General features: G+C 43.8%; 1 protein-coding gene across 5 annotated transcripts in view; it reads right to left on the bottom strand.

Annotated features, from left to right (window-relative positions):
- The window catches only part of PLCB4 (phospholipase C beta 4), a 1,177,624-nt gene that overhangs the window by 426,553 nt on the left and 725,531 nt on the right, over positions 1-25,540 (bottom strand). For all 5 annotated transcript variants that reach the window (XM_086927702.1, XM_086927703.1, XM_086927699.1 and 2 more), the window contains 2 exons: positions 4,795-4,903; positions 1,717-1,927 (listed from right to left, as the gene is read on the bottom strand). In XM_086927702.1, the coding sequence (XP_086783828.1) occupies positions 1,717-1,927; positions 4,795-4,903 (320 nt within the window). The remainder of the gene's footprint in view (positions 1-1,716; positions 1,928-4,794; positions 4,904-25,540) is intronic.

Below are 25,540 nucleotides of genomic sequence, written 5' to 3'. Positions count from 1 at the left end.
TCGATGCGTCCTCACATGCATTTGTACGGCAAAAACAAGGGAAGACAGATGCTTTAGAAATGGAAGTTACAGACACCTGCAGTTGAATGAAATGGTAACTTTTCCATAACGAATATTCCAATTTGGATAGTAAGAGCTTGCAAGTGAGATAACATGGGGCTCTAGGCGGTGGTGGTGTGCGGATGTTGAGTGAGATTTATGTACGAGCACTTACGAGAAGGGTTTCTTGCTCTTACATATTTACTTTTCTAGAGCAAGAGGATCGTATAGAAGGTCTCCTCTCTTTGCAGGTTTAAACGAGAGAGTCAATTATAAAAACCCTAGCTTAGAGGGATCCTAAATTAGGATCAGAGGGTGTTGTGCTTTGGGATCCTAAAGATCCTGATGAATGCCAGAATGACCCAACATTGTGGGCGCAGTTGAATCAGCAGAAATATGTCCACACCTTTGCAGTAAGATGGGGTGAAGTGATCCTAATTTTCTCCTATCACCACCATCCTTCATGTTTATAAACCCGCCCGGGTGGCCTAGAAATAAAATTAGAATTAGGGACACATCCAAGCTAGTTTTAACTTTCACAAGCTGTATTGTCTTCCCCTACCTTTTGCTCCACCCCAGGCGTTGGTCTGCGCACGGGTGTCAGTAAACAAGCCCAGTAAACAAGCCCGATGATGAAGAATATCACAAATTTGTGAGTGAGGGCAGTTTTTACTCACTGAGCACGTGCCACAAAACGGAATACGCATTCCTACCTCCTTTTTGTGTGATAAAGTGAATACAGCGGCCTGCCCAATATCACCAGATGCAAGCAAACTGATTTTGCACCCATTTACAGAGGATTGAATTACAGTTGCCATGTGTGAAAAACATCAAAGCCTATATTGAAGCAGTGGAAGTAATGACAAATAAATCACGTCTTAAATTTGGAAACAACCATATATCTGGATGTCTTTTCCCTTGTCTGATTAGCCCCAGTAAGGAATTTTCTGTGCACTAGAGATATGATAGCACTGCGCCTGAAGAGTCCTTTCAGTGAAGCATGATGAACTGTACACATTTTGCATCTTGTCTAAAGGCGTGGCCTGTCGCCTTACTGCAAACCAGTAGAGACAATATAGAGAATCTGAAGTGCATCTTAAGTTACCTTGTTTGTGCTGCAACACAACTGAGAATAATTTAATATCTCTTTTAGCACAATATGTTGCGGATACAACAACTCTCCTTCCTAGTAATCAACAAACTTTTTTTGTAATGAAACCTGGGCTTGAATTGAATTTGCATGTGGACTTGTGTGAATTCTAGCCCATCGTTGTATGCACTTTGCCAACTTGACCATATAACTAAGTCTTGTCTTGCGTTTGTCATGTATATGATTCGCACATCTGCGCCTAGTACATGCTAACAACAATTTCACTCTATAAAATCTTGGGGCCATATTATCAAGAAAGGGCGATACATTATTGCCGCTTTTATCGGCAGGAAACTGCAGCTAAAGCGGGGATAATGGGCTTGATAATATGCCCTTGAGAATTCTCATAGAAGCCCAGGTTCTGGTGTTAACCTGGGTATCGCTGTTTTTTGATAATATGGCCCTATATTCCCATGCTCCAATATACAGCGATAGAACACTGATGAACAAAACTTCTTTTTTAAACAAATTGTTTTCATTGTAAAATTAATGAGCATTGTAAATGTAAAGAATGACTCTTTCCCAACCTGCATCCTGCCAGAAGGACCTGGCGATACATCTCCACAGAAGATTTCCCGCCAAACTGTCTGCCTGTAAGATATGTGTTGTGGGAGGAGCTGATGAAGTAGTGCGCCAAAGGTTGCTCCATTTCTTGATAAAGTTCCAACCGGTCAAGGAAGACAGGGGCATTTTCATCTGACATCAAATATCTACAAAACCCATCACTTGACATAAGCCCTGTGGAAACAATACAGTAGTTCTTTCAACTTATAAAGGATACAGATTGCCTCTTGTATTTTCCATTTACTACATCATATGACACATTGAGGAATTGGTAAATACTGTCCATTTTTTAATAAGCTTTCTGTTTCAGAGCATGATTAAAATAACCTCAGTGAGCCTACATGATTAGAGAAAACTGTTTCCTTTGCTGAAATAATTATTCTAGTAAATATGTCTTCTGCCTTATTCTTTAAGCCCATATGCTCCAGGAAAACAAGAGGAACAGAAAAAAGAGGATAATAATACAACTTCTCTGAAAGATAAGCACTTGCCTCCTTTGATTCGGTTTCCACTAGCTTCATAACCATGGGATGGAAAAGCAAAGGGCAGTAGAAGGACCCCCGCTAAGTTTTTTAGTTTTATGCTGTCTTGTATTCTTTACTAATGTAACAAGATTATGGGCCATATTATCAAGAAAGGGCGATACACTATCGCCGCTTTTATTGGCAGGAAACTGCCGCTAAAGCGGCGGTAATGGGCTTGATAATATGCCCTTGTGAATTCCCATAGAAGCCCAGGTTAACACCAGTACCTGGGCTTCTATGGGAATTCACAAGGGTATATTATCAAGCCCATTATCGCGGCTTTAGCGGCAGTTTCCTGCCGATAAAAGCAGCGATAATGTATCGCCCTTTCTTGATAATATGGCCCTATGTCTCTAACCCCCTTGCTAATGTTTGCTTTTTCCCTGATGGCTGCTGCACACACTCCCACACCCACACAAAATCACACACACACAGGTGCAGTGGCAATTTTGCAATTGTTTCGTTTTTGTATTAGAAATATCATTACAAGATGGACACCATCTGAGTTCATATATTTGCTGTTGCCATCTTGCAATGTTACATTAAAGAAACGTACCAGATGGTCGCTATGTATGTGTGCCTACACGGAACTATGATTTTTAACAAAACCATTACAAGATAGCTACCATGTGTGCATATATATGTGGGGGGCATCTTGGTATATTTTTTATTTTTGGGTTAGGAAAATCATTCCGAGATGATTATTGCACATTCGTGTGCGTGTATGCACAAGGGTGGCCACCTAGAAATAGTGCAGAATCGAGTTCTGAGATGGCTGCCTGCCGATAGCCTGCTTGAAGTGTATAAGGAGGCTTTAGGGGGCTGCTGGGGTTCTCCATTCTTTAATAAACAGAGCATACAGAAAGGTGCAGGCAGCAGAAGGAAACAAAGGGAGGGAGCGAAAACAGTTCCTTATGCAATGCAAGGTCTGAGGTCAGCAGTGGCAAGAAACGTTCTACTTTTTGTGACGTTCGGTGGCGCAGGAGCCTTCTCCATATTTACAAGGCAGCACTAAGCCACTTTTTTGGGCTTAATGCTGCCTTCCAAATATTATTCCCTTTAATGCCTTTTGCTGCATTAAAGTGGTGTGCAATGGGTGTTGCTGGGGGCATGCCCAGCAACACCCTTGGCTTTTTGACACTACCCCAGATTTACAAGAAATTGTAAATCTGAAGCAGCGCTAAAACTTACGCCTCGCCAGGGGAGACGTAAGGGAGGCACAATGAGTAGAAATTTCTTTCTTTCTCCTAGTTTTTCCTTTTTCTATGTGTGCTGCATTCTGCAGCACACATAGAAAGAGGAAAATGCCTCTTTTGTTATTTGTTTTTCTGCAAGAAGGTTTCCCTTTCTACGCAAAAATAAATCATCCCTGCAATGCAGGCACCCTTGCACCATGGTGCAAAGGTGCCTGAGTTGGATCAGGGCTGCCCAATGTGTGCCCGCACAGGGGAAAAAGAAAGGAATGCGCTGTGTCTGATAGATATGGTGCATTCCTATCCTTTTCTTTTGCCTAAGGGCAGAGCAGCAGGAATGTATGCACCGCTGCCCTGAGGCAAAACCTCATAAATGAGGCCCCTTGTATTTACATCATCACGAAACAAGTGTTGGCTTGACCTATCTCTGAAGCAAACCCAAGGAGATGATGGACAGAGCGCTGAAACTTTTCAGGCACTCACCCCCAGTAACAGATCTTGGTTGAATCCATCATCATTCTTTAGCTCCTTTCGCCACCCCAGTTCAGACACAGCTGTATGCAAATCAGTCTTGACCCTGTACCTCATGAGACAAGTCCAGCCCGAAATGCCAAGCCATGTCTTCCCTGGACTGGAAACAAGCATCCTTGGACCGGTTTCAGGCTAACAGACCTCATCAGCCAGGCTAGCTTAAATCCAGTGGCAAAGTGAGCAAAGGACCCACGTCTGGGCATACCCTGCCAACTTAGGGCGAACAAAGCAAACACAAGGAGATTATGGGCGGAGCGTTGACCTATCTCTGAAACAAATCATATTAAAGAAAAGTCTAAACAACCTTGGAAGTTTGTAAGACTATACTTGATCTATTGACTTTGAAACTTTTCTTTTTCATTTATAATTTTCAATCGAGATGGGAAGACGCTTCACAATATCCAAAGTCACACATCTGGTCCCATAAGGGTTCCCTTCAAGTTATTGTAAAATTGATATATTGTTATATAGTTTAATGAATATTTCAATAAGACATACCTTTTTATAGTGAAAAAATCATCAAATGTTTTTGAAAAAGATAAACACCAGAAAAAGTAGAAGCAGTATTGCATAGTACAAGTACTGCCCAGATCTCGACAGGAGCACTGAAACTTCGATTAACTGTTATGACCGATTTGTTTGATTTTATTGATTTACTATGTCACCTCAACCTGAGGGGAACAGGAGATAGAATTGACCTCGGTCTTTTTTTAGTAAATAATGTTTACAGCATTATCAATATTCATTTCAGACCAAGTCTTTGCTTCCATTTATAAACTTTGCTCTGTCTTACCTTTTTGCTTTAGGATATCATCTGGTTCATAAGTTTCAATTATTTGTATCGCCCTTTTCGTATCGTAGAATGGAAATAAAATTTCATTTAGACGAGGATCTCGTTGATGCTGTGGTTTAGAAAAGGATATCATGTAATTGGAAAATTTGCTGAATGTTTACGACATTACAAAAATGAAATGTTTAAAAAGTGTTTCATTAATTGTGAATAGTCACTATTTAGACAACCTAATTATTTATGTAGTTTTTCATTAAAAAAATCCTATCATTAGCCCCAAAATACAACCATTAAGGGCCTGATTCACAAAGGTAAACTTTCACTTTTGTGTAAGTTTACGATTATTTGCTATTCGCAAACGTATTTTACGAGTAGTATCCTTACAAATGTGACCTTTGTGAATAGCAAACAATCATAAACTCAAACAAAAGTGTAAGTTTACCTTTGTGAATCAGACCCCGAGAATTTAAATGATTTAAAAAGTTACAGTTATGTTGTTATCTTAGAACAAATGATTTGTTTATTATTGCAGTCTATCGTAATCTATAGCCACTGTCTTATTGTCAAATTGTTGGGTTGACCATCACAGCTCCTGAGACTGAAAATCTGAAAATGAATTTAATCAACCTAATGCAGACAGTGGTATTTGAATTGCTCTCCACATCCTTCCTGCATTTTCAGTCATCCTATACATGTTTCTTTGTATGTGTTAATTAACCGCATTTCAAACTCATAACAGATCATAGAAAAAGACATGTCCTGCAGATGAGGGTGGTGTAAAGATTTGGTAATCTGAATCAGATTGATTTTAAAGACACTCTGAATATAATGAAGTATTGGCCAAACTAATAGGTCTGGCATTTGCTACCTGCCCTCTGGTTTCGTCAATGCTTATTTTGTTTTGACATGGTTTTCGTAAAACTTTATTGATAAGGGAGCTCCTGGCCCTGAGTAATATTAAATAAAAAATGCTGGCTAAAAGCAAAAATATGTTTTTAGTTTCAAAATGCACATATTGCCATAGTAGTCTCTGGCATCGAAAGAAACTACTTTGTGGCAGATGTGCTCCTTGTGAAAGAGCAGAACACTGTAACTCACAGTGAAATTAGCTAAGGGCTGATGTGGGCTGACTCACTGCCTCATGGTGCATGCTGGACAGAAGAAAAATGTGAAGTGATACAACAACAGTCCAATGGATGGGGAGGGCTGGCTGAAAGTGCATGCAAGTAAAACAAAAAATATATAATACCAGACCTAAAAATTAAATGAGCACGCTTGGTCAATACTTCTCTTTGTGAAAGGATACAAAGATATTGATTAAACGCTTTGAAGGAAGAAAATAAGATAGGTCATTACATAACCCACTAATATGAAGATAGGCTATTGACTACGTTTCTTTTTTAGGTGCAAGCCTACTCCTACTCATAGCAAAGTATATTTGTAATGTCAGATTCATAGAGCTGTATGCACACCTTAGTAGCAGGTTGGTGCTGAAATATCAGCATTTAGAAGTGTAAATTCAACTATGTGATTCACAAATTTAATGTTGTGCCTGTTAAAAAAGTCATGAAACTCCACCATTGTGCCATGTTGCAAAAATATACCTCTTTTTGAGGCAAAATTATAGGGGGGAGCGTGAAAACCACATGAACAACCAGAATACGAGCTGGTGTTGTTCTCAGCAGTTGTATTTTTTTGTGCTTCTTTTAAGCACAAAATGTGCCCTGGTGCAAAAAAATGTGCGTAATTAGATGAAAGCAACTTACACAAATTTCACCCACCCCTAATTACAGTATGATTTTGTATATGAGCAAATGTCTTCACAAGGGTGGAGTGTTGCTATTTTGGGGTAGGGCAGGGCATATGCAAAAGATGGTTAACATCCACAAAAACTTAAGGTTTACGAGCATTCATCTGAAAACAGTTGGAAATTTACACCTCGAAAAGGCAGAAATAAATCTATTTTTGGGGTGAGAAAGGGGTGGGGGAGGGTTAACACCCCAGATTTGGTTCTACGTTAGGAGAATGGTCTACTCTTTTTCCTTTGAAGAATAAACATTAAGCAACTGCAGATGCACTACACGATTTACAGGTACCACAATATACACTATCTACTCAAATGCGTAAATGCTTTGAAAGTCTGAACTTTTCAGGAAAGCATTCCAGAAAAGATAGAAATTTGCTGCAATTGTGCATGTAACCATACGGAATTAGATTTTCTACTGTTATTGTTTGTAAGTCGGGCCCTTCACAAAATAAATGGCAACTTTCTGTTAGTCTAAAATTTCAAAATATACCAAGTGGCGTGAGGTAAAACATAATGAGATGTGGCATATCTGTCAGGCATTTTTAATTTTTCCACCGTGAACTTCAAAAACTTCAGTACTTTGTTTATCCTATAGCAGCAACAGTCCTTCCTCAGAAGTCAAACACCTCTTGTCTCTAACAGCCCTACTCTCTGTCACATCTCTGTGAATCTAACCAGGTTACTATTTCCATGGGCTGAGCTTAGGATATAAATTAATTTAAAAAAATCCTTTAACACCTACAGTTCTCCAGTAACAAAACGGCACAATATATAGGATGTAAATGTAACATGAGGCGATGAAAAGGCTATTCGTAAACAATGATATGTCAGTGGCTTCTCGAGAGCACCTTTTCTTAATGATAGTATACATGATCAGACCCAAAGGTCACTAAGCTTTTTTTGTCAAAGTTTCAGAGACCACAGTCATATAATAGCAGTTCAAATCGGCTAATTGTCAATCGAGGCTGATTTGAATATTCGATTCGAAGCTAACTACAAGTTGAACAATAAATGTACTTATTTACTAATTTGTTTCAAATAGCCCTTAGGTTGGAGCCTTGCATCTGATGCTGGGTTGCAGATCACAAGGGCCTATAGAGCACCAGAGGAAATTACATCACTGGGTGGTAGAAATGGCAGGAAGTAGTTGGTTGTCAGTTTAATGAGGCAATCAATGCCTACAGAGTCTGGATAATTTGACTTCATCTTTTTATTGGTGATTTGGAGCCATGTTTTCAGAAAGAAGTGGTATACAGCTGGAAATCTGCTGCTGGAGAACTAGATATTGACTGAAAAACCAACACCGACCAAATGAAAGAAGGAGGTGTAGAGATGTACAAGGTTCACTAAAAGAGCAACGATCTTGAAATGAAGACCATGAGGGACACGCGGGTGGATTCCCTGAGGTAGCCAAGGAATCACTGACGCTAAAAAAGTTTGTTGGAACTAGCAGGGATCAAACCCCAACATTCGTCTAATAGGGAGCACCGGGTATGGACTCTGGAGCTATCTCAGCTGAAGTCAAAGGAAATTGAAGGTGAATTGTGCTGAAGAAATAAAATAAAAAATGTAAAGGGCATGCAACTATGTAAAGAAGGTGTCTTGCAAAGCACAATAAAACCTAGCGCGGTTTAAAGGCAAAAGGTGGGAGAAAATAAATTATGTTCATGCATCTCAAATTTTAACAAGCGTTTGTGAACTACTTCTTCATCCCTCCTTCCTAACTGGGACCTGCAAATATTCAAGGGCACGACTAAAATTAAACTAGTCTGTCTATAGATAGGGTGCTGGTCAGACCATTTTAGGTTGCATTAAGGCAGGCAGAAAAGTCCTGTGCCTTTTGCAAGCTGTTCAATATTTTGGTGGGATCCCGCTTAAAGTGAATGAGCCCTGGAATGATCAACTGTAGAAGGGAAGGATTCCTCGCAGGTGGTAGATCTTTGATTTTGTAACTTCACTTGTGGCACAAGGACAAGATATTACTTAAGGACAATCTTGGAGGGCAAGGACTGGGTGCGAGCCCATGGAGGTTCACCATGTGTATGGAAAGAGGTGCACATTCAGTGGCCCCAGAAGCAGGACCTCTGTCTTCTATGTGTGTAGACCTTAACGATGAACAATTATGCAGCCTTTTAATAATTTTCTGACTCTGGGCTCTCCTACTTGTGATTGAAATGCTTCTGGATGTTGTTGACATAACTGTGAGGACCTGGGGCGACAGGGCCACAAAGACATAGAAGAGTGATAGAGATTAAGCTGAGCCAGTAGCCACAAAGTAGGCTACTATGGTGGTTGAGGATATTAAAGAAATGCAAATAGTAATTAAGGAAGGAAACAATTTGGGTGCTGTACAACTGATGCCTACTGAGTCTTTCAAGTATCAAAGCAAAATGTTGTGGTTGACTGTTTCGATGGCTACAGACTGATCGAGCATGATCACGGCACACTTATTGACCTGTATTGTGGCCATGAATAACTCACGTAATCTAAATGGGGATTCTAGGTGGGATGTGGCTAATAACCACAGTGAAGGTGGAAGCCAAATTTGTTGTCAATCAGTAATTCAGTATTATGTAACTAGAAAGTCGGGGAGTGCAGAATGTCTTGAAGGCAGTTTTCTGGGATTAGGTGAGACCTGAAAAACGAAATTGAGGCAGAGCAATAAGCGGATGGTTCTCATACTGTATAGGGTGCTACAGAGCAGGGTTCTTCAAAGTCGGTCCTGGAGGACCGGAGCCATGCCAGAGTTTTAGCATAACCCCATTTAGATAAATGTAGTTATCCTAAAATCTGGCATGGATCTGGATCTCCAGGACCGACTTTGGAGAACCCTGCTAAAGAGGAAGAAAGCTGTTTGGTAACTAATGTGTATTGAGTGATTTCATCAGTTTTGCTTTCTGCCACAAGACTGAAGGGTTTATAAGAAGTCTGCCAACTACAGAACGTAGAATATAGTTGAATTTATCATAAATATTTTTAAAAATTTGCACACGTTGTGCCTAAGTAAAAAGCACCACTACTTAGGATCCACGCAAATTTGGAAGAAAACAACTTGTAACTGGTAGAAATAAAATGTCTTCTTAAATAAACATAATAGAAAATGGGCAAATACAAAGAGGAAACCTTCAAGAAGTTAGAAATGCTTTCCTGGCAAGGAAACAAGTAACATTTAACAATCGGACAAAATTTTTGCCTATTATTATTATATTGGTGTTTGTACGCTTGAACAATGGCTATGTAGATACCATTTTAGAAAAAAAAACTAGAAACATTCCTTTAGCTGTATCCAATATTGATTGCTATTTCTTTCACAACAGTGCTTTCAAGAACATTTACAAAGCCATAAGTTTAAGCTGAACAAACCGTCCATAGTACTGATACTAGGGGTATCAGTTACTGATGAGGGATTTTTTCTTATGAGTTGGATCCTGAGGGTACCCTTAGAAATCATTCATTACTATGGGAATCAGTATTTCCGGACCCATATCCCTTGCCTATTCTAATGTTTGATATTTTAAACAGTATCCAAACTGCTTTTAGTAGGTAGAGTCTCTAGGTGGAAGACACAGCATTTTCATTGTCATGCGACATTGTAGTTTTTATGGGGACTATCGGAATTAAAAGGCCACTAAGAATGAGTGTCATAATAACGATTCACACAATGGAGGCCTAAGAAGTGGATATTTTACACTGGTAATTGTATGACTACAATTTACTTAAAATGTCCAAATGTTCTGGAATTCTCAAAGATTCCAGAGATACTCCTGAGAACATGGCTAGTCATTCACATATGTGGAAATGTAGTGAGTCCACATTACTGCATGGGAAGATGTCATGCTGAAGGGCATTTGCACCTGCTAATTTTTTATTTTTTTTTAGGTGGGGAGTTATATTTTCTAACCAGAGAAACCCTTCCATTCACACCTATACACATTTTGTGGTGCTTCCTCCACATTTGCACACTCCGTAGGGGCTTACTCCATCCTTCAACAGGAGTATATATCCAATGGTAACCATGGTGAGAATGTGCTTTTCAAAGGTTTGTGAATGCCCACATACTTGCAACGTGGTGAATACCCACATACTTGCAACATGCCCTGAGCAAAATTGTAAATTGTTTCCTTGCCAAGAACATCATGCCTATAGCGCAAAATGTGCTGGGGCATTGTCTATGAAAGAACTATGGGGCCTATTACGATGGCGGCGCCCGCCACCGCACCGGTAGACGGGACCGACCGTGAGAGGCGCAGTGGTCCCGCTATGGCAATTAGGATGCAACCGCCACGCTGGCGGTCGCATCCACATATTCAACATTGTGTCGGGTGGTGCTGTAAGCAACACCTGCCACAATGTTGAATATGCATGTTGTGCATTGGCATGCTCAACGTGACAGGCATCACGCGGTGCCTGCCCCCTTGTGTATGCCAATGTATGGTACCCCCCAAGTGCAACCCAGACGGGGGCCTGCAACGGGCCCCTAAAGTGAAATCTACATGCCTTTCCATGGCAGCGTCTTCGCCATGGAAAGGCATTCTCCTGCACCGCCACCATATTATGGGCCTTTTCCGCCCAGCAGGCAATTGTGACGATTGCCTGCGGGCGGAAAAGGGGAGGACGGACTTTCTAATGGGGCGGGGAGTAAAAGGCCGTCCGGCGGTGTAATTTGGCGGGTGGAGATCCTCCCGCCATGTTAATAGGCCCCTAAATGTGAGGTATGCCCTTGCGTATAAATATCATGTGAGATACCCATACGGTAACAGGTGGGATTTTGCTCACACAACAAATACTGCTTTGACACAGATCCAGTTTCACAGTCTGTGTGACACATTTTCCGCTTAAACCAATCCCCCTCATGTAAAAGGTACATAAAAAAGAGAAAGTGAGAGAAACCAACATTTACAGGCATTTATGGACATGTGTGAAACCTAGTGATCAGGATTTACTTAAGATATGGCTCATGTAATACAGAATTTACAAAGGCCTACTGGCACCCAGCATTATGAACAGACTTACTCACATGCATATATAGCTATAATAGCATACATTTAATTGTGCAGAATTTGCACTCATAAATGCTGTAATTGTGCACCCCTGTCAAATTAGTTGATCAAATAACTGTGTGAATAGGGGCTCTGCTTTCAACTCAGCAGGGAGACAGGAAGCAAAATATATACTTTTCTGACAGTGTTCCTGACCAAAACAGACTGCACATCAGTACAGAAAGGCAATTAGTAGACAATATGAGTGCTATGCAGTTCTTACTGGGGCACAGTTTTGTAGATCCAGCTGCAAAATCAATTACTTCTTCCTTGCCATCTAAAAATGCCTGAAGTAGGAAGCTAAAAACTGCAACAGCCGAGCAAAAGCTGGCTTCTCCAGACTACAAAAGCAATATATGTCAGAAGCTCAAACAGAATTCAGACAGGTGGTATAATGCTGACATCTACAAATTGGAGATAGTCTTGTTTCACACATGGAACTTATTATCTCGAAAAAAGTGACAGTGGAGCACCATGTATCAGTACCTAAGGAGGCAATCTTTTAACAGCCTATATTTTTGTAAGACAACCAAGAGTTCAGTTATCACTTGCGAATTTAAATGGGAATCAGCTTTGAAACACAACCACAAGAGACACTGAAGCACTGGCTGACAATGACTTTGTACAAGGATCACTGACAGCACATATAATTTATTACATGACAAAAAAGGGGATGTGTAGAAGTCCTTTGTTCCCCGGCATAAAAGAAACAGAGCACTGTACAAAAATAGGAAATATAAAATGGCATTGTACATTTAGGAGTAATTCCACTTTATGCAAATAATATTGAATATAAAGCTGGCATCTAAACCATTTTGAACCTTTTATCACGGTGAAATGCTGCAAACATGGAAAAGGGATTTTGGAAATTTCCCTTTTTTGCATATTGCTCCTGGATGATTATTTTGATTTGGTGAACTTAGCTTACAGGCATATTTAGATTTCTGGGCACTGAGAGATGACTACACAGTGCCAGTGCAGGCACTTTGGGCCAGATGTATCAAGCTAAATTGTGATTGCAAATACTGAAATTCCCAGAAGTTCAGCGTTTGCGATCGCAATTTAGCTGTGTGCAATGTAGGTAGGCAAAAACCTACTCGCAAAATAAGGAATCGCAAAAATTGCAATTCGCGATTCCCTAAATGCTATGCTAGTAAGCATCACAAATTGCGATATTGCCTTAAGGAATCGCAAAATACCACCATCTTCAGGTTGGTGGTAATTTGCGATTTCCTAGAAAAAAATACTTTTTTGCTTTTGTCAGAGTGCTATGTGGCACACATACATGCCCTTAGGACTTGTACGTGAGCCACATGTGCACACATGCACATTTCAGGGGTGCAACAGTGTGTCCTTTTGGAACCCTTGCACCTTTGAAATTGCGTACACAATTAGTGAGTACCTATTGGCAGCTCGCTAATTGGGCACGCCATTCCCATTTGTTCCTACGAGCCTCTTGGCCCATAGAAATGAATGGGACGCCATTCCTTATTTGCGAGTCGCAAATAAGGACTGTGTAGGAATCGCTATTTTAAATGTGGATCCTACCTACATAGCAGTTTGCGAGTCCTTAATAGCGTTTAGCAAATAATTGCTATTAAGGACTCGCAAAACTGTACTTTGATGCATGTGCCCCTATGACCCCCTAAAATAAAGTGAGTAATTTGCAAATCTCAAATTGCATATCATCCCTTTATGTATGGCAGTGTTAAAGTTGGCAGAAACTGCGCATGTAGCATAGTGTCAGATGTAACATTGAAGCACACTGTGAACTTGCAACACTCATGCGTGATTTTAAAACATAGCATCTGCCTCTGAACTGCTGTAGACCAAAGCTGCAGGAGCCACATGTCAGAATAAGCCTTTCACACATGTCGAGAAAACTGTGGTTTCTCCTCGGCTAAGGCGGAGCAGTGTCGGCCCACTGCTTTGAATCAGTGAAATAAAGGAAACACAAAATGATAATAACTCAATGCTATTATCATTTTATGTTTTCCTGCAGTAGCAGGTTTGCGGGCGGGGCAGCTCCAATGACAGAGGAGCAGTGGGAGGAGTAGTTTGCCCCCTCCAATTGCGCCTGAATGTTCTCCAGGCAGGCTGCAATACAGCTTGCGTGGAGAACATGCCCAGGCTCCCATTCCGTGGCTGAGCACTGAACCACAGCTCTCGGACAAATCAAAACGTTGCATTGCAGAGTTGTAATTGGCTCAGGGGAGCCAGTTTGCTTCCTGTTTGGGCCCCAGGGGAGAGATGGAGGAGAGACGCAGAGATCAGGTAATTTCACCACTGCGAAAAGCTTTCATCTAACATTAACTAAGCTAGCTGTAAAATGTGCGAGCCCACAAGGACTATGTATGCAGGTCCGGACTGGACATAGCAGGTACCGAGCAATCCCCTGGTGCGCCGCACGGTTGGGGGCGTGTTTTGGGCCCCTGGGGCCGTTTTTGTTACAGGGCCGGTTTTGCAGCATAGCTGTAAAATCGTCCCTGTAACAAAATCGGCAGAAAACCGGCCCTGGCAAAGAGACTAGTCTCCTTATTTTTTCATACTACTAGTCATAATAAGGGCTGGCGGGCGAGCGGCCTCTGATGTGGTCTTCTATGTAAGGATGCCCAGTCTTTAGGGCAAATTAATGGGAAGATGAGATAGGGTCTGCCAGAACCTTTCTGTAGACACTATTTTCTTCAAATTGAATATCACATTAAATGATACCCCACACCTCAGCTCCATATGTTGCTATATGGATACACTGTAAACTTGCAGCAGAGGCGTAAGAGCTCCCCCTCACAGAGGTGGGGGTAAATTAAATAGTGTGCCTATAGCCCTTGTCAGTTTGGTCCTACACTGAGCAGTGTGTGAAGCCCACGATCCAGTTGCAGCGAAGGTTAACCCCAGCTATCAGAAAGTACTGGTGTATTTTAAGCTAATATGACCGACAGTAAGGGTAGTCGACTGTTGTTTCTTGGGACCACATGCCACTATATAGGATTTGGCAAAGGTAGTTTGCAGATCCAGTGGCACATATGCTTGGGGAGTTGTTAGGTTCTATTATTTGCAGTGATGCAGTCCTTCACTATGCCACAATATCCTCTCCCAATAGTTGTTTCAATATTCGTAGTCTGCGTTGCTTGTTTAATTCCTAGTATGCATATTGAAAATGGATCGACGGCATAAACATGTATGAATAATAGAAAGCCCGTTACAAGAGTAGAACATATTCAATTGTACTTATTTAGTTATTTCCTCAAGTAATTTTAAACTACGTATTATCCATGTGGTATTGTCAATAAGTCTTAAGGGCATCTGACCATAGAGCTTTGCTTGAAAGTACCCCACAAGTCAGACTGAAATTTTAGCTAGAAAGTCTATGATAAACAAAACAAAATCAAACTTAGCACATTATCTGTAACAGAACTAAACGCAGTGCTAATGCTGCTATGTAAGTTAGCACAATTCTTTCAAAGAACTTTGCCAGTGTTTGTTTATCCAGCAGCCTTGAGGAACAAATGCAGACAAAATCATTAATTAAATTGATATTAAAGGAAATAAAGAAATCTATTTCCACATTCTTTTGTCAGATCTCGCCCCCCCCCCCCCCAGTGATACGGGGCTTCTCACTGATTGATTTCAGATCTAAAATAATCTCTCATACATTCCAATAGAAGCAAAAGGTCACATCCAAACAGTCAACAGAATAATAGTGAAATTAAAAGTGCTCCTGTGGGCTCATCTTAAAGGAAACTGACAGTATCACAAGAAAGCCATTGGCTGAATGAGGCTATCCAAAAGTTCCTTAAAGTAGGTACTTAAGGAGGCGTGGTCTCGCGCCACGAGAAGATGGCGACTTCTCCGTGAGCTCCGTGATCCCACGGAGCTTTCCATATATTTTCGACCACTTCAGCAGACAACGGGAGCCGTAACTACCTGATTCTTGCCTGTGAATATGCGGGGACTTTATCGACGTCTTTCCCGCATCTCCGGCGGCTGAGAGGCACGGCACAGGTATCGGAGATTTTCCCCGCACTGACATCTATTGCGCCGCCATTTCAGAAATCGGGCGCGTAGCGCGCCAAAACGTGAGGTAACCAGCACTCATTGATTTTATGTGCAGCTCCTTTATCTAACCTCTAAACATCGAGAATATGAGGAACAAACCTGTTTTACAAGTGACAATACAACCTACAATGCCTTATGTGAAGTTTCAAGGATTGGCCTGAACTTGGCTTCCACAGTGCCTTTGTTGCCTGCTCAGTTTCAATAGAGAAGTTCTTATATTTGCATTTCAGTAGTGTTAATAAAATATTTTCTTCACTGATTAGGCGGAATGTGAAGTTATAAGTACTGCCATGTTTTGAAGAGTTGTGGGACAGATTATTGTGCTTGTCTGTCACTCAGGCTTGCTGGCTATGTTGGAAACTACATATATTTTGCTACCAGCTGCACATCCTGCTATATCTGAGCACTAATTTGAGCTTCATCCTCCAATCCTATTGAGAAGTGGAAGGTATATGAATGCTTTTGTCACTTATGGAGCCTATGGAATATATGTTGATATTATTCAGACATTAACTAATCTATAATACCTTTTTTTTGTGCTGCATTTTGTCACACCCCTTAGCCTCATGACAAATTGGCTTGTGATGTACTACATGCCTTATCGCTTCTGATATATAATTCATTTAGCGATTACTTGTGGGCTGACAGGAGGGTGACTTTATTTCTTTTTTATATATTTCTTTTTTGTCATATCCAGCTTTGTAGTATTTTATTTTTTGTTTTTGTGGCGTATGGGCAGATTGAAAACTCTACCAAAAATTACCTCTCGCCCGCCTCATCACTTCAAGATGGCAAGTGAAACTGCAACCTCTGTCAGAGCCTCTTCAACTGGTACCAAGCCTAAAAGAGTCAAGAATGATCCTCCATCACCTATTTTATCCTCCCAAAATCCTGTCCTTGATATTATCCTTGATGAAGTTAGAGGTGTTAAATCTTTTATGTCCACGACTAATGAGAAGCTTCAGCAAATAGAAGACCAATGGATTAGTATGGATGCTAAGGTGTTGGACATGGAACAACGCATCAGCGACAGTTCTGGAACAAGAGATCCAATGATTGAAACTCCATACAGAGGACCTTGAGAATCGAAACAGACGGAATAACCTACGTCTCTATGGTCTGCCAGAAAATATTGGAGGCCCTGACATGCTGTCATTTCTGAAAAAATCTTGCCAGAACTTTTGGATCTTCCATCTGAGACTACATTAAATATTCAACATGTCCATAGACTTGGTCGTCTACAACCCCATGCCTCTAAACTTAGAGGAATCATTATGTTATTTTTGGAGTTTACAGATTTAATGCATGTCCTCTCTAAAGCCAAAGCAAAACGTTATCTCAAGTGGTCTGGTCACAACATCTTTATATCTCAGGATTTATCCAATGCTACTAATGCCAGACAGAGGAATTTTTGGCCCTGTATCCTCAGATGAGACAGTTGAATATTCAATATGGTATCCTGCATCCTTGCCCTTGTAAAATTATTCACAATGGTTCCACATGCTCTTTTGAGGATCCTCTCAAATTGAAATCTTTTCTCCAAAGTATTTCCACTAATTTTGTAGCTGGTTCTTCTTGTAATATATAATGTTCCTGTTAATGCTTCTTATATTCTATAGTGCTCCTGTTGATGTTTCTCTCTTTTTTCCCTATTATGTTTAGAAGGGCTGTTTCTCACTCTAGCACTTCTTTCTTTTTCTTTGTCGCTTTATCTTCTGTCATTACTTATCTGTCTTCGTTCTAATGCTGATTTCTATTATAAGTGTCTGCATTCTTGTTGCCTTGTTGGTATCCTTCATCTATTATGGCTGTTTGTTCTTTTAACCTTTTTATTTTTCTTCATATCGCTCCATCTCTTGTTTGCGCAGCTACGCCCCATGCATATGTCTCCATCGCTTTTTCATAGATCTGGACATTGTTCCTTGATCTATCTCCTCTCCTTTTTGTGTCTATTCTCTTTTTCTTTCCTGTCTCCCCCCTTTTTTGTGTTTTCCTATTTCTATTTCTTTTCCTTTCAGTTATTTAATATATTGCATGTGCTTTTCAGTTATGTTTACTTCTATGCATTGTATTTCTTTTTTGGTTCTTATATGAGGTGTCATTTCCTTTTTAGATATATCCCTGATGTGTATTAACTTTTATGTATAACTCTCCCATCTCTCCTTCATGTGTAAGTTTGTAACGTGGAACATTCATGGCCTCGGACATCCTGTCAAGAGACAAAAGGTACTCTCTCACTTATCCAAACTAGAGGGGTCATTAGGATGGCGGTGAATCCGCATCCTCCGGGCCGGAGGAAGCCACCGCCAGCCTAGAGAATGCAGATTCACCGCTGCGGGCATTGGAAACACCCACGCCACATTAGGATGGCGGTGGGATCAGCGTCGGACAGCAATTCCGTCCGCCGCTGATCCGCGGGGTGTTGACTGCAATTTGGTGGCGGTGTCTTCAAGACACCGCCAGCCAAATTACGATGTATGTGAAAACATGCTTTTCCACAGCAGTTTTTCCGCCGTGGAAAAGCTTGTGGAGATTTGCTTCAGGGGGGCCTTTTTTCGGGCCACCAGGGTGTCAGGGAGTTGGGGTGCACATGGGGGTACCCCCCTGCTTTGACATGCACAGGGTGGCAGGCACCACGCGGTGCCTGCCAAGTTGTGCATGCCAAGGCTACACATGCATATTTTACATTGCAGCGGGTGCTGCTTAAAGCAGCACCCGCCGTGATGTAAAATATACGGAATGTGACCGCCAGGGTGGCGGTCACATCCTAATTCACACGGAGGGACCGCCGCTGCCCCTGCGGACGGTCCCTCCACCCCGGGGGTGGCGGACGGACACTGGTCCGTTCGCCATCCTAATAGGCCCCTTAATTGTCAGGTAACCTTTCTTCCAGAGACTCATTGTACTAGTGCAGAATCGCTCAAGTTAAAGAGGCAATGGGTAGGCCAAGTTGTTTATTCACTTTCTTCCAGTCAAAAATGGGGTGTTGCTATATTATTTCACAAGTCGCTATCTGTTAAAATTTTGTCTACACAAAATGATGATGATGGACGTTGGGTAATGGCCAAGGTTGTTATACAAAACAAAACTCTGGTTTTGCTGAATATTTATAGCCCAGTAAAATCAGATCCTACATTTTGGAATGACATTAAAGTCTTACTATCCTCTATTGATTGCCCTAACATTATTATTGCAGGAGGTTTTAATCAATGGATTGACCCCTTCTCTGATAGACAATCTAAATGTAAATTTGACCCTGACAAATCCCACAAAGCATTCAAATCGGCCATTACCTCTCGATCATTATATGATGTATGGAAAACTTGTAACCCTGATTATCTTGAGTTTACTTTTTTTTCTAATGTTCATCAAACTCGGTCCAGGATTGATTATATTTTGGTTAGCAAACCCTTACTCCCATCTGTTCAAAATTGGGTCTATTTTCATTTCCGACCATGCACCGGTTCAAGCTATTTTAGACTTATCCACTAACTCCCCAGGTTTTAGCCGTTGGAAACTGAATAACTTTTTGTTATCTGATAATGTTTTAATTAAAAATGCTACTACCTTTATTAATGAATATTTCACTCACAATAACCCACTGGACACTTTCTTTACGAACAATTGGGATGTATTTAAGCCTTTACTATTTCCTATGTCTCAAAGAAAAAAAAAGTGAATCGGAAAAAATATTCTGATCAATTGCATGAACTTAAATTATTGGAACATACTTATTTCACGTCTAAGTCACCCAATACTCTACACTAGTTGATTAAAGCTAAATCTGAAGTTAATAAACTTGCAACAGTTGAAGCATGTAAAATTCTTCTTAAAGTCAAATCTAAGTATCATGGAGGCCAGAACAAGGCTGGTAAAATGTTGGCAAATTATTTGAAAATCAAATCAGGACGTAAAAACATTGAACCCATTTTGAATGAATCTACTAAAACCTTGGTGACCTCTGAGGACGATATTGCTGATGTCTTTCATGACTATTTTCAATTACTTTATACTGATTACACACATCCCTCTAATCAAAATTTGGAGACTTTTTTCACAGGCCTTCCTTCTCTCCCGTCCCTACCTGATGAATTCCGATCATTAGAGAGTAAAGTTACGTCCCAGGAAATTATTAATGCCATTAACTCTCTGAAAAAATCAAACGCACCAGGACCTGATGGTCTTTACGTTGAATTTTGCTCCACCTTTGCCTCTATCTTTGTCCCCAAACTTTTACAACTTTTTAATTATTTTATTGAAGATGCTAGAGCATCTGGTTCGTTTATGGATGCTTTAATAATCCTCATCCCCAAACCTGATATGGATCATTCACTCTGTAAAAACTACAGACCTATATCATTGATTAACTATGATTGTAAATTTTTTGCTAATATTCTAGCTTCTCGTCTCGAGCATATTATTCCATTGTTAATAAAGACTGATCAAGTTGGATTTGTGAAGGGCTGGTTAGCATTGGACAATGCTAGAATTTTTGCAAATATCATCTCCTATGGCAAGAAATTAAAATCCCCCCTTGCTGCATTATCTTTAGATGCCAAAAAGGCTTTTGACGTATTAATTGGCAATTTATGTTCAAAACTCTCCAATGGTGGGGGTGTGGCTTAGCGGGCTAACATGGAGGACGCAGCCTAGAAGAGCTCTGTCCTGCCCGTAACTTATCCGACGAGTAATCCTGTCTCCCCTGACCGTACGGCTGCCCAAAACGGCTGCATAGCCCACGGAACTGAGTTGCTACGTTCCGGTGGCATTCCCTAAGTGCTGGAGGTCCCGGTCGCCGAGAGGAGGGGAGACAGTCTGCTGCCTAGTCAGGTGAAGTGCAGCCGGGGCCTCGAGTTTGGTGCTCCCTGAGCCAGGAGCACAGAAACTGGCGGCGTACATCGGAGCGAGGCCCGGGGGTGCGGGAGTGTCCCGACTTCCCCTGCCAGTCTGTAGCGGGCCTCGCAGACACCTCTAACAGCGGCAGCTGCCAGTGGGAAGCCCGACTCCCCTGAAGGTGGCGGAGGTTCTGGGGCCTCCATAATGTGAGGCCTAGGGCTCAAAACGCAGCCGGTGACTAAAGTTTGGCGACTTCCGTGGAGACACCCAGGCAGTGGATACCCTCGGCAGGCGATCGGGGGGCTTATCGGCCTTCAGAGAGTATACAGGGGCGCACTTGGGCTACAATAGAGACTGGCAGTTGGTGGCGGCTGTTTCGGAGTGCACTGGAACCTGTGGAACACTATCGGCTTCAAAGGGCCCAGAGTCAGAAAATACACGACGGCAGCGGCGGCATATAGGGGGCCCTAGGAACCTGCTACTGGCGGAGGACAGTCAAGGAAGGGGTCAGGCCTCACTTCACGACATCGTAGGAAGGAAACAGGGGATCAGGTCGGCCCCCAGATGGTGCTGCAGTGGAGTATAAGGCCGGAACAGGGAACGGCGAATGCACCGGGCCTAAGAGGGCTCGTAGCCTGAACAGGGTTCTGGACAATGAGCTGGATGGTGCCACCCATGGATACAAAGGGGGCCAGGAGCTGAGGTGTGAAGTTGAGCGACATTGGGCGGACTCTTGCGACGGATGATCAGTGGGCCCCTGGTCGGCCTCCCACGTGACATCTAGGTAGGACAGGTACAGTTACGGAGTTGGAGACGTGGTGGGACCCCCATACATAACATCCCCCGGTAGTACTGGAGACGGCACTCTAGAGCACAAGCAGCTGGTCCCACGGTGAGTGCCCGCGGCCACAGTTCACAATGACCAGAGGCGGGAGCGGTGGAGGGACCTCGAAGCAAGGGCCCATTGACAAATACAAGGGCCGAGTGGAGGCGCTGGGGCCATGGGGGGCTACCAAGCCCCGGGGACGGACAATGCAGCACTGATGGTAGCAATAACCCAATCCAGGGATATGTTGGATGCAAAGATAGGAGCTGTGGGGGCGGATGTCACACTGCTGCGCCAGGATCTGCGAAATGCCGTGGCCCGCATCAGGGAGGCCGAAACCAGAATATCGGGAATGGAGGACGATGTTGCGATCCTGAAACGAAAGGTGACCAGCATGGAGGGTGTTCAGAAAGGCCTGGCACTCCGAGCAGAAGATGCAGAAGGGCGGGCTCGGCGGAACAACTTGAGATTTGTAGGGTTCCCGGAGGGCTGCGAGAAGGGCAACATGGAGAGTTTCTTGACCCAGTGGCTGGAGAGCTGGCTCCCGCCCGTCTCTTTGTAATAGAGCGGGCGCATAGAGCCCTTATACAAAAGCCACCTGTGGGGTCCCGTCAATGGCCCGTGATAGCCAAACTATTGAACTACCACGATCGTGATACTATTCTGCGACATGTGCGGGCGAAGGATCCCCTCTTGTGTGAAAATCAGAAAATCCTGATCTTTCCGGACTATGCCAGGCTCGTACAGCAAAAGAGGCAATCATTTACGGAGGCCAAGGCGCGCCTATGTGATCTCAAGCTCCCATATGCCTTACTCTACCCGGCCCGCCTACGAGTGGTCTATCAATCCCGCACTCTTTTCTTCGACACCCCAGAAGAAGTGTTCCACTGGACTGATGAGAGGGTAAAAGTGAAGGTGCATACTCCGCCGGGCCGAGACTCAGATTCCTAATCGAGTGGTGCACCGGCGCAGACCCCCCCGACGATCGCGGAGCAAAAGTAACTGGAGATCCAGATCTAGGAGGCGCTCTACCTCTGGGGGGGGGGCGGCGAATGGGAAGACGGCTGCCCCTGACCCACTGACAACGGCTCCTTGAATATTCGACCTACTAGCGGCAGAACTTTGGTGCGCATGTACATCTGCGGTGACTGGTAGGCTGGGGGAATCCCCACTGAGCGATTTTGGGGCTGAGAGCAACAACGAGAGAGACTATTGTGCTATAATCATTTGGATTATACGGGGCGGCAGCGCAGGGGGGTACTGTATTAGGGGCGGACGCTTTCCCCTTGTTCAGAGTTTGTTTCTTGGGGGGGGAAGTTGGGTGAATGGGTTGGTTATTGGGGATCCATTGGTGTGGACGACCTCGGGTCCCGCGTTTGGGATCAGGGGTTGCCCACGCCGCGACAGGTACTTCAGTGTTCTTGAGGTATTGGGGGGGGGCGCGTTTGGGGGGAGGGAAGAGGTGGGTGTTGGGGGGTGTATGTTTGGGTTGAGCTGCACGATTGCTATGAGATCTCACTGGTATCTGTGTACAAGTCTACAAGGCTCAGCGTGTGGGCATACACCCTATATCTCCCCAGATGGCTGATGAGGGAGCTAGGCCGCTGAACCCCAGGGCTTCAATGTATGTCCTAAGCTGGAATATGCGGGGAGTGCTTGACAAGGTTAAGAGAGGGGTAGTTCTGCGACAGGCGAAAAGAGAAAAAGCAGATGTCTTGCTACTGCAAGAAACACATTTATTGGGCAGCAAAATACTATGTTTACAACGGTTTATCATGCTGGGTTTGTTAGAGGGTCCAGGGGGTGGCCATATTTGTGCATCACAGACTGTCGTATGTTCACTCGACGCAGTGGGTTGACCCGCAGGGCCGATATGTTTTTATTAAAGGAACAATTGGTGAGGAGCCTATGGTGTTTCGGAGTGTGTATGCCCCACCTCGGCTGCAGTGGTCGCTTGTAGAGAAGCTGTTTGTAGTATGGGCGGATGTTCCAGAGGCACCAGCTGGGATTGGGGGAGACTGGAATGATGTTGTGGATTGCCGTGTAGATCGATGCCAACCGGGGGGTGGGCAGGTAGCTGACACACCCACCAAATTGGGAGACATGATTAAGGGGATGGGTGGGGTGGACACATGGCGCTATTTACATGCACAGAGCAGGGGATATAGTTTCCTATCAGCGGTCCATAAATCCTTCTCGAGATTGGACTATATATCCGTTCCCCGCGCAGTGATCAGCCGGGTGGAATCAGCGGTGATTTCACAGCGTGGGTTGTCGGATCATTCCCCGGTGGCGCTAGAATTCCGGCTGGATAAGGGGCAGCAGCCCTTTCGGTGGCCCCTCTCCACATGGCATCTCCAACGGGAGGATTATAGGAAACATATGGGGGGGGGGCAGAACACACTTCTTAGGTGAAAATGTTGGTTCAGTGACAGACGCTGGGACGGTGTGGTAAGCCTTGAAACCCACGCTGCGTGGAGTGGACATAGCTTGGTGCGCGGCAGCCCAAAGGCAGCGCAGGGAGGATTTGGTGAGAGCTACAGCAGATATTGAGCCCTTGGAGAGACGTTGCAGTGGAGAAGGGGACTGTCAGTTAATGGGGCAACTTCAGCTAGCTCAGCAGTCCTAGGCGTCCCTATCACTGAATGAGGCGCGACAGGTGTGGCTGACGACACGCAGCAGGGTCTATCGGTGGGGGGATAAATCAGGTACGATGTTACACAGGCTCTGTCAAAATACATTCCAAGCACAGACCTTACCGGGGATCAGGGATACTGCAGGGACCCCGATCACAGACCCAAAGGAACTGGCAGACAGCTTCGCAGCCTATTATGCCGAGCAATATGCCCAGCGGGAACACCTCCCAGCGGCCGAGGTAGACAAATTCATCGCAGACCTACCACCACGTGCGGTGTCCGAGGACGTGAGAGAGAGCCTTGAACGTCCATTGACTGCTGAAGAGCTGGGCAATGCCCTGGGTGACCTTAACACTGGGAAGGCACCGGAACCCAATGGGTTCCCGAGTTAATTTTTTAAGAAGTACCACCTCCAACTGGGCACACATTATGGAGTGGCGTTGGAAGAGGCTAGAGAGCGAGGTACCCTTCCGGCGGACTGGAGACATGCAGAGGTGGTAGTGTTCCACAAACCAGGTAGGCCCCCGGATCAGCATGCGTCTTACCGACCGATATCCCTCCTGAACGTGGAGGCTGAGATATTAGCCAAGGCGTTGGCTAACCATCTTCTCCCACACATAGCAGGACTGGTTCACCCAGATCAGGCCGGGTTTTTGCCCCATAGGGCGACGAGACACAATATTAGACGTGCAAATATTGCGGTGGCAGCGGTCAGGGGCACTGAGGAGCAAGCAGCCCTCCTATTGGCCGATATAGAAAGGGGCTTCGACTCATTGAGCTGGGTCTACCTATTTGCACTCCTATCGCGACTTAACTTTGGGCCCCATTTATTGTCATATCTCAAACTACTGTATACGGACTTGACGGCATCAGTGAGGGTGGCAGGGGTCATATCCACCAAATTCTCCATCCGACGTGGCATTAGGCAGAGGTGCCCCCTCTCACCTTGTATGTTTGCCCTTGCTATGGAGCAGCTGGCGGCGTGGGTGCCAATAGATGCGCAACTGCTGGGTTTTGAATGGGTGACCGGACCATCGGATAGAATAGCGCTTTACGTGGATGACGTCCTGTTCTTCATTACTAATCTTAATTGATCGGGACCGCGTATCCTAGAAATTATGCGGATATTTGGTGAAGCCTCCGGGCTCTACCTGAACCCACGTAAATCAACCCTATAGGTCCTGGGAGAATGCTTCGGGGTTGGGACATGGGCATCCACACTGCAGGTGGCGGTGGGAGGACTTAAATTCTTGGGAGTGTTCCTATCCGAGACTACCACAGTCTCTTGGGAGCGAAACTTAGCGCCAGTTTGGGACCGGGTTCAAACTGAAATGAAGACATGGTCACGCATGCCCCTCACGATATATGGCCGGTCAGCCATCTTCAAGATGGTTGCCCTCCCGCGTCTCCTCTACCAACTGCAGAACCACCCCTACCCAATCCCGCCCCAATGGTTCCGACAGGTGGACTCGGCGCTGGGACAATTCCTATGGACGGGAGGCACTTGAGGCCCCCAGAGGAGCTGCAATTGCCATGCGTTTGAGACTCG

The sequence above is a fragment of the Lissotriton vulgaris genome, chromosome 6 (assembly GCF_964263255.1).
Source record: "Lissotriton vulgaris chromosome 6, aLisVul1.2, whole genome shotgun sequence".
NCBI lineage: Eukaryota > Metazoa > Chordata > Amphibia > Caudata > Salamandridae > Lissotriton > Lissotriton vulgaris.
Note: the sequence above shows the minus strand (reverse complement) of the source record. Positions and strands in the feature narration are given on the sequence as shown.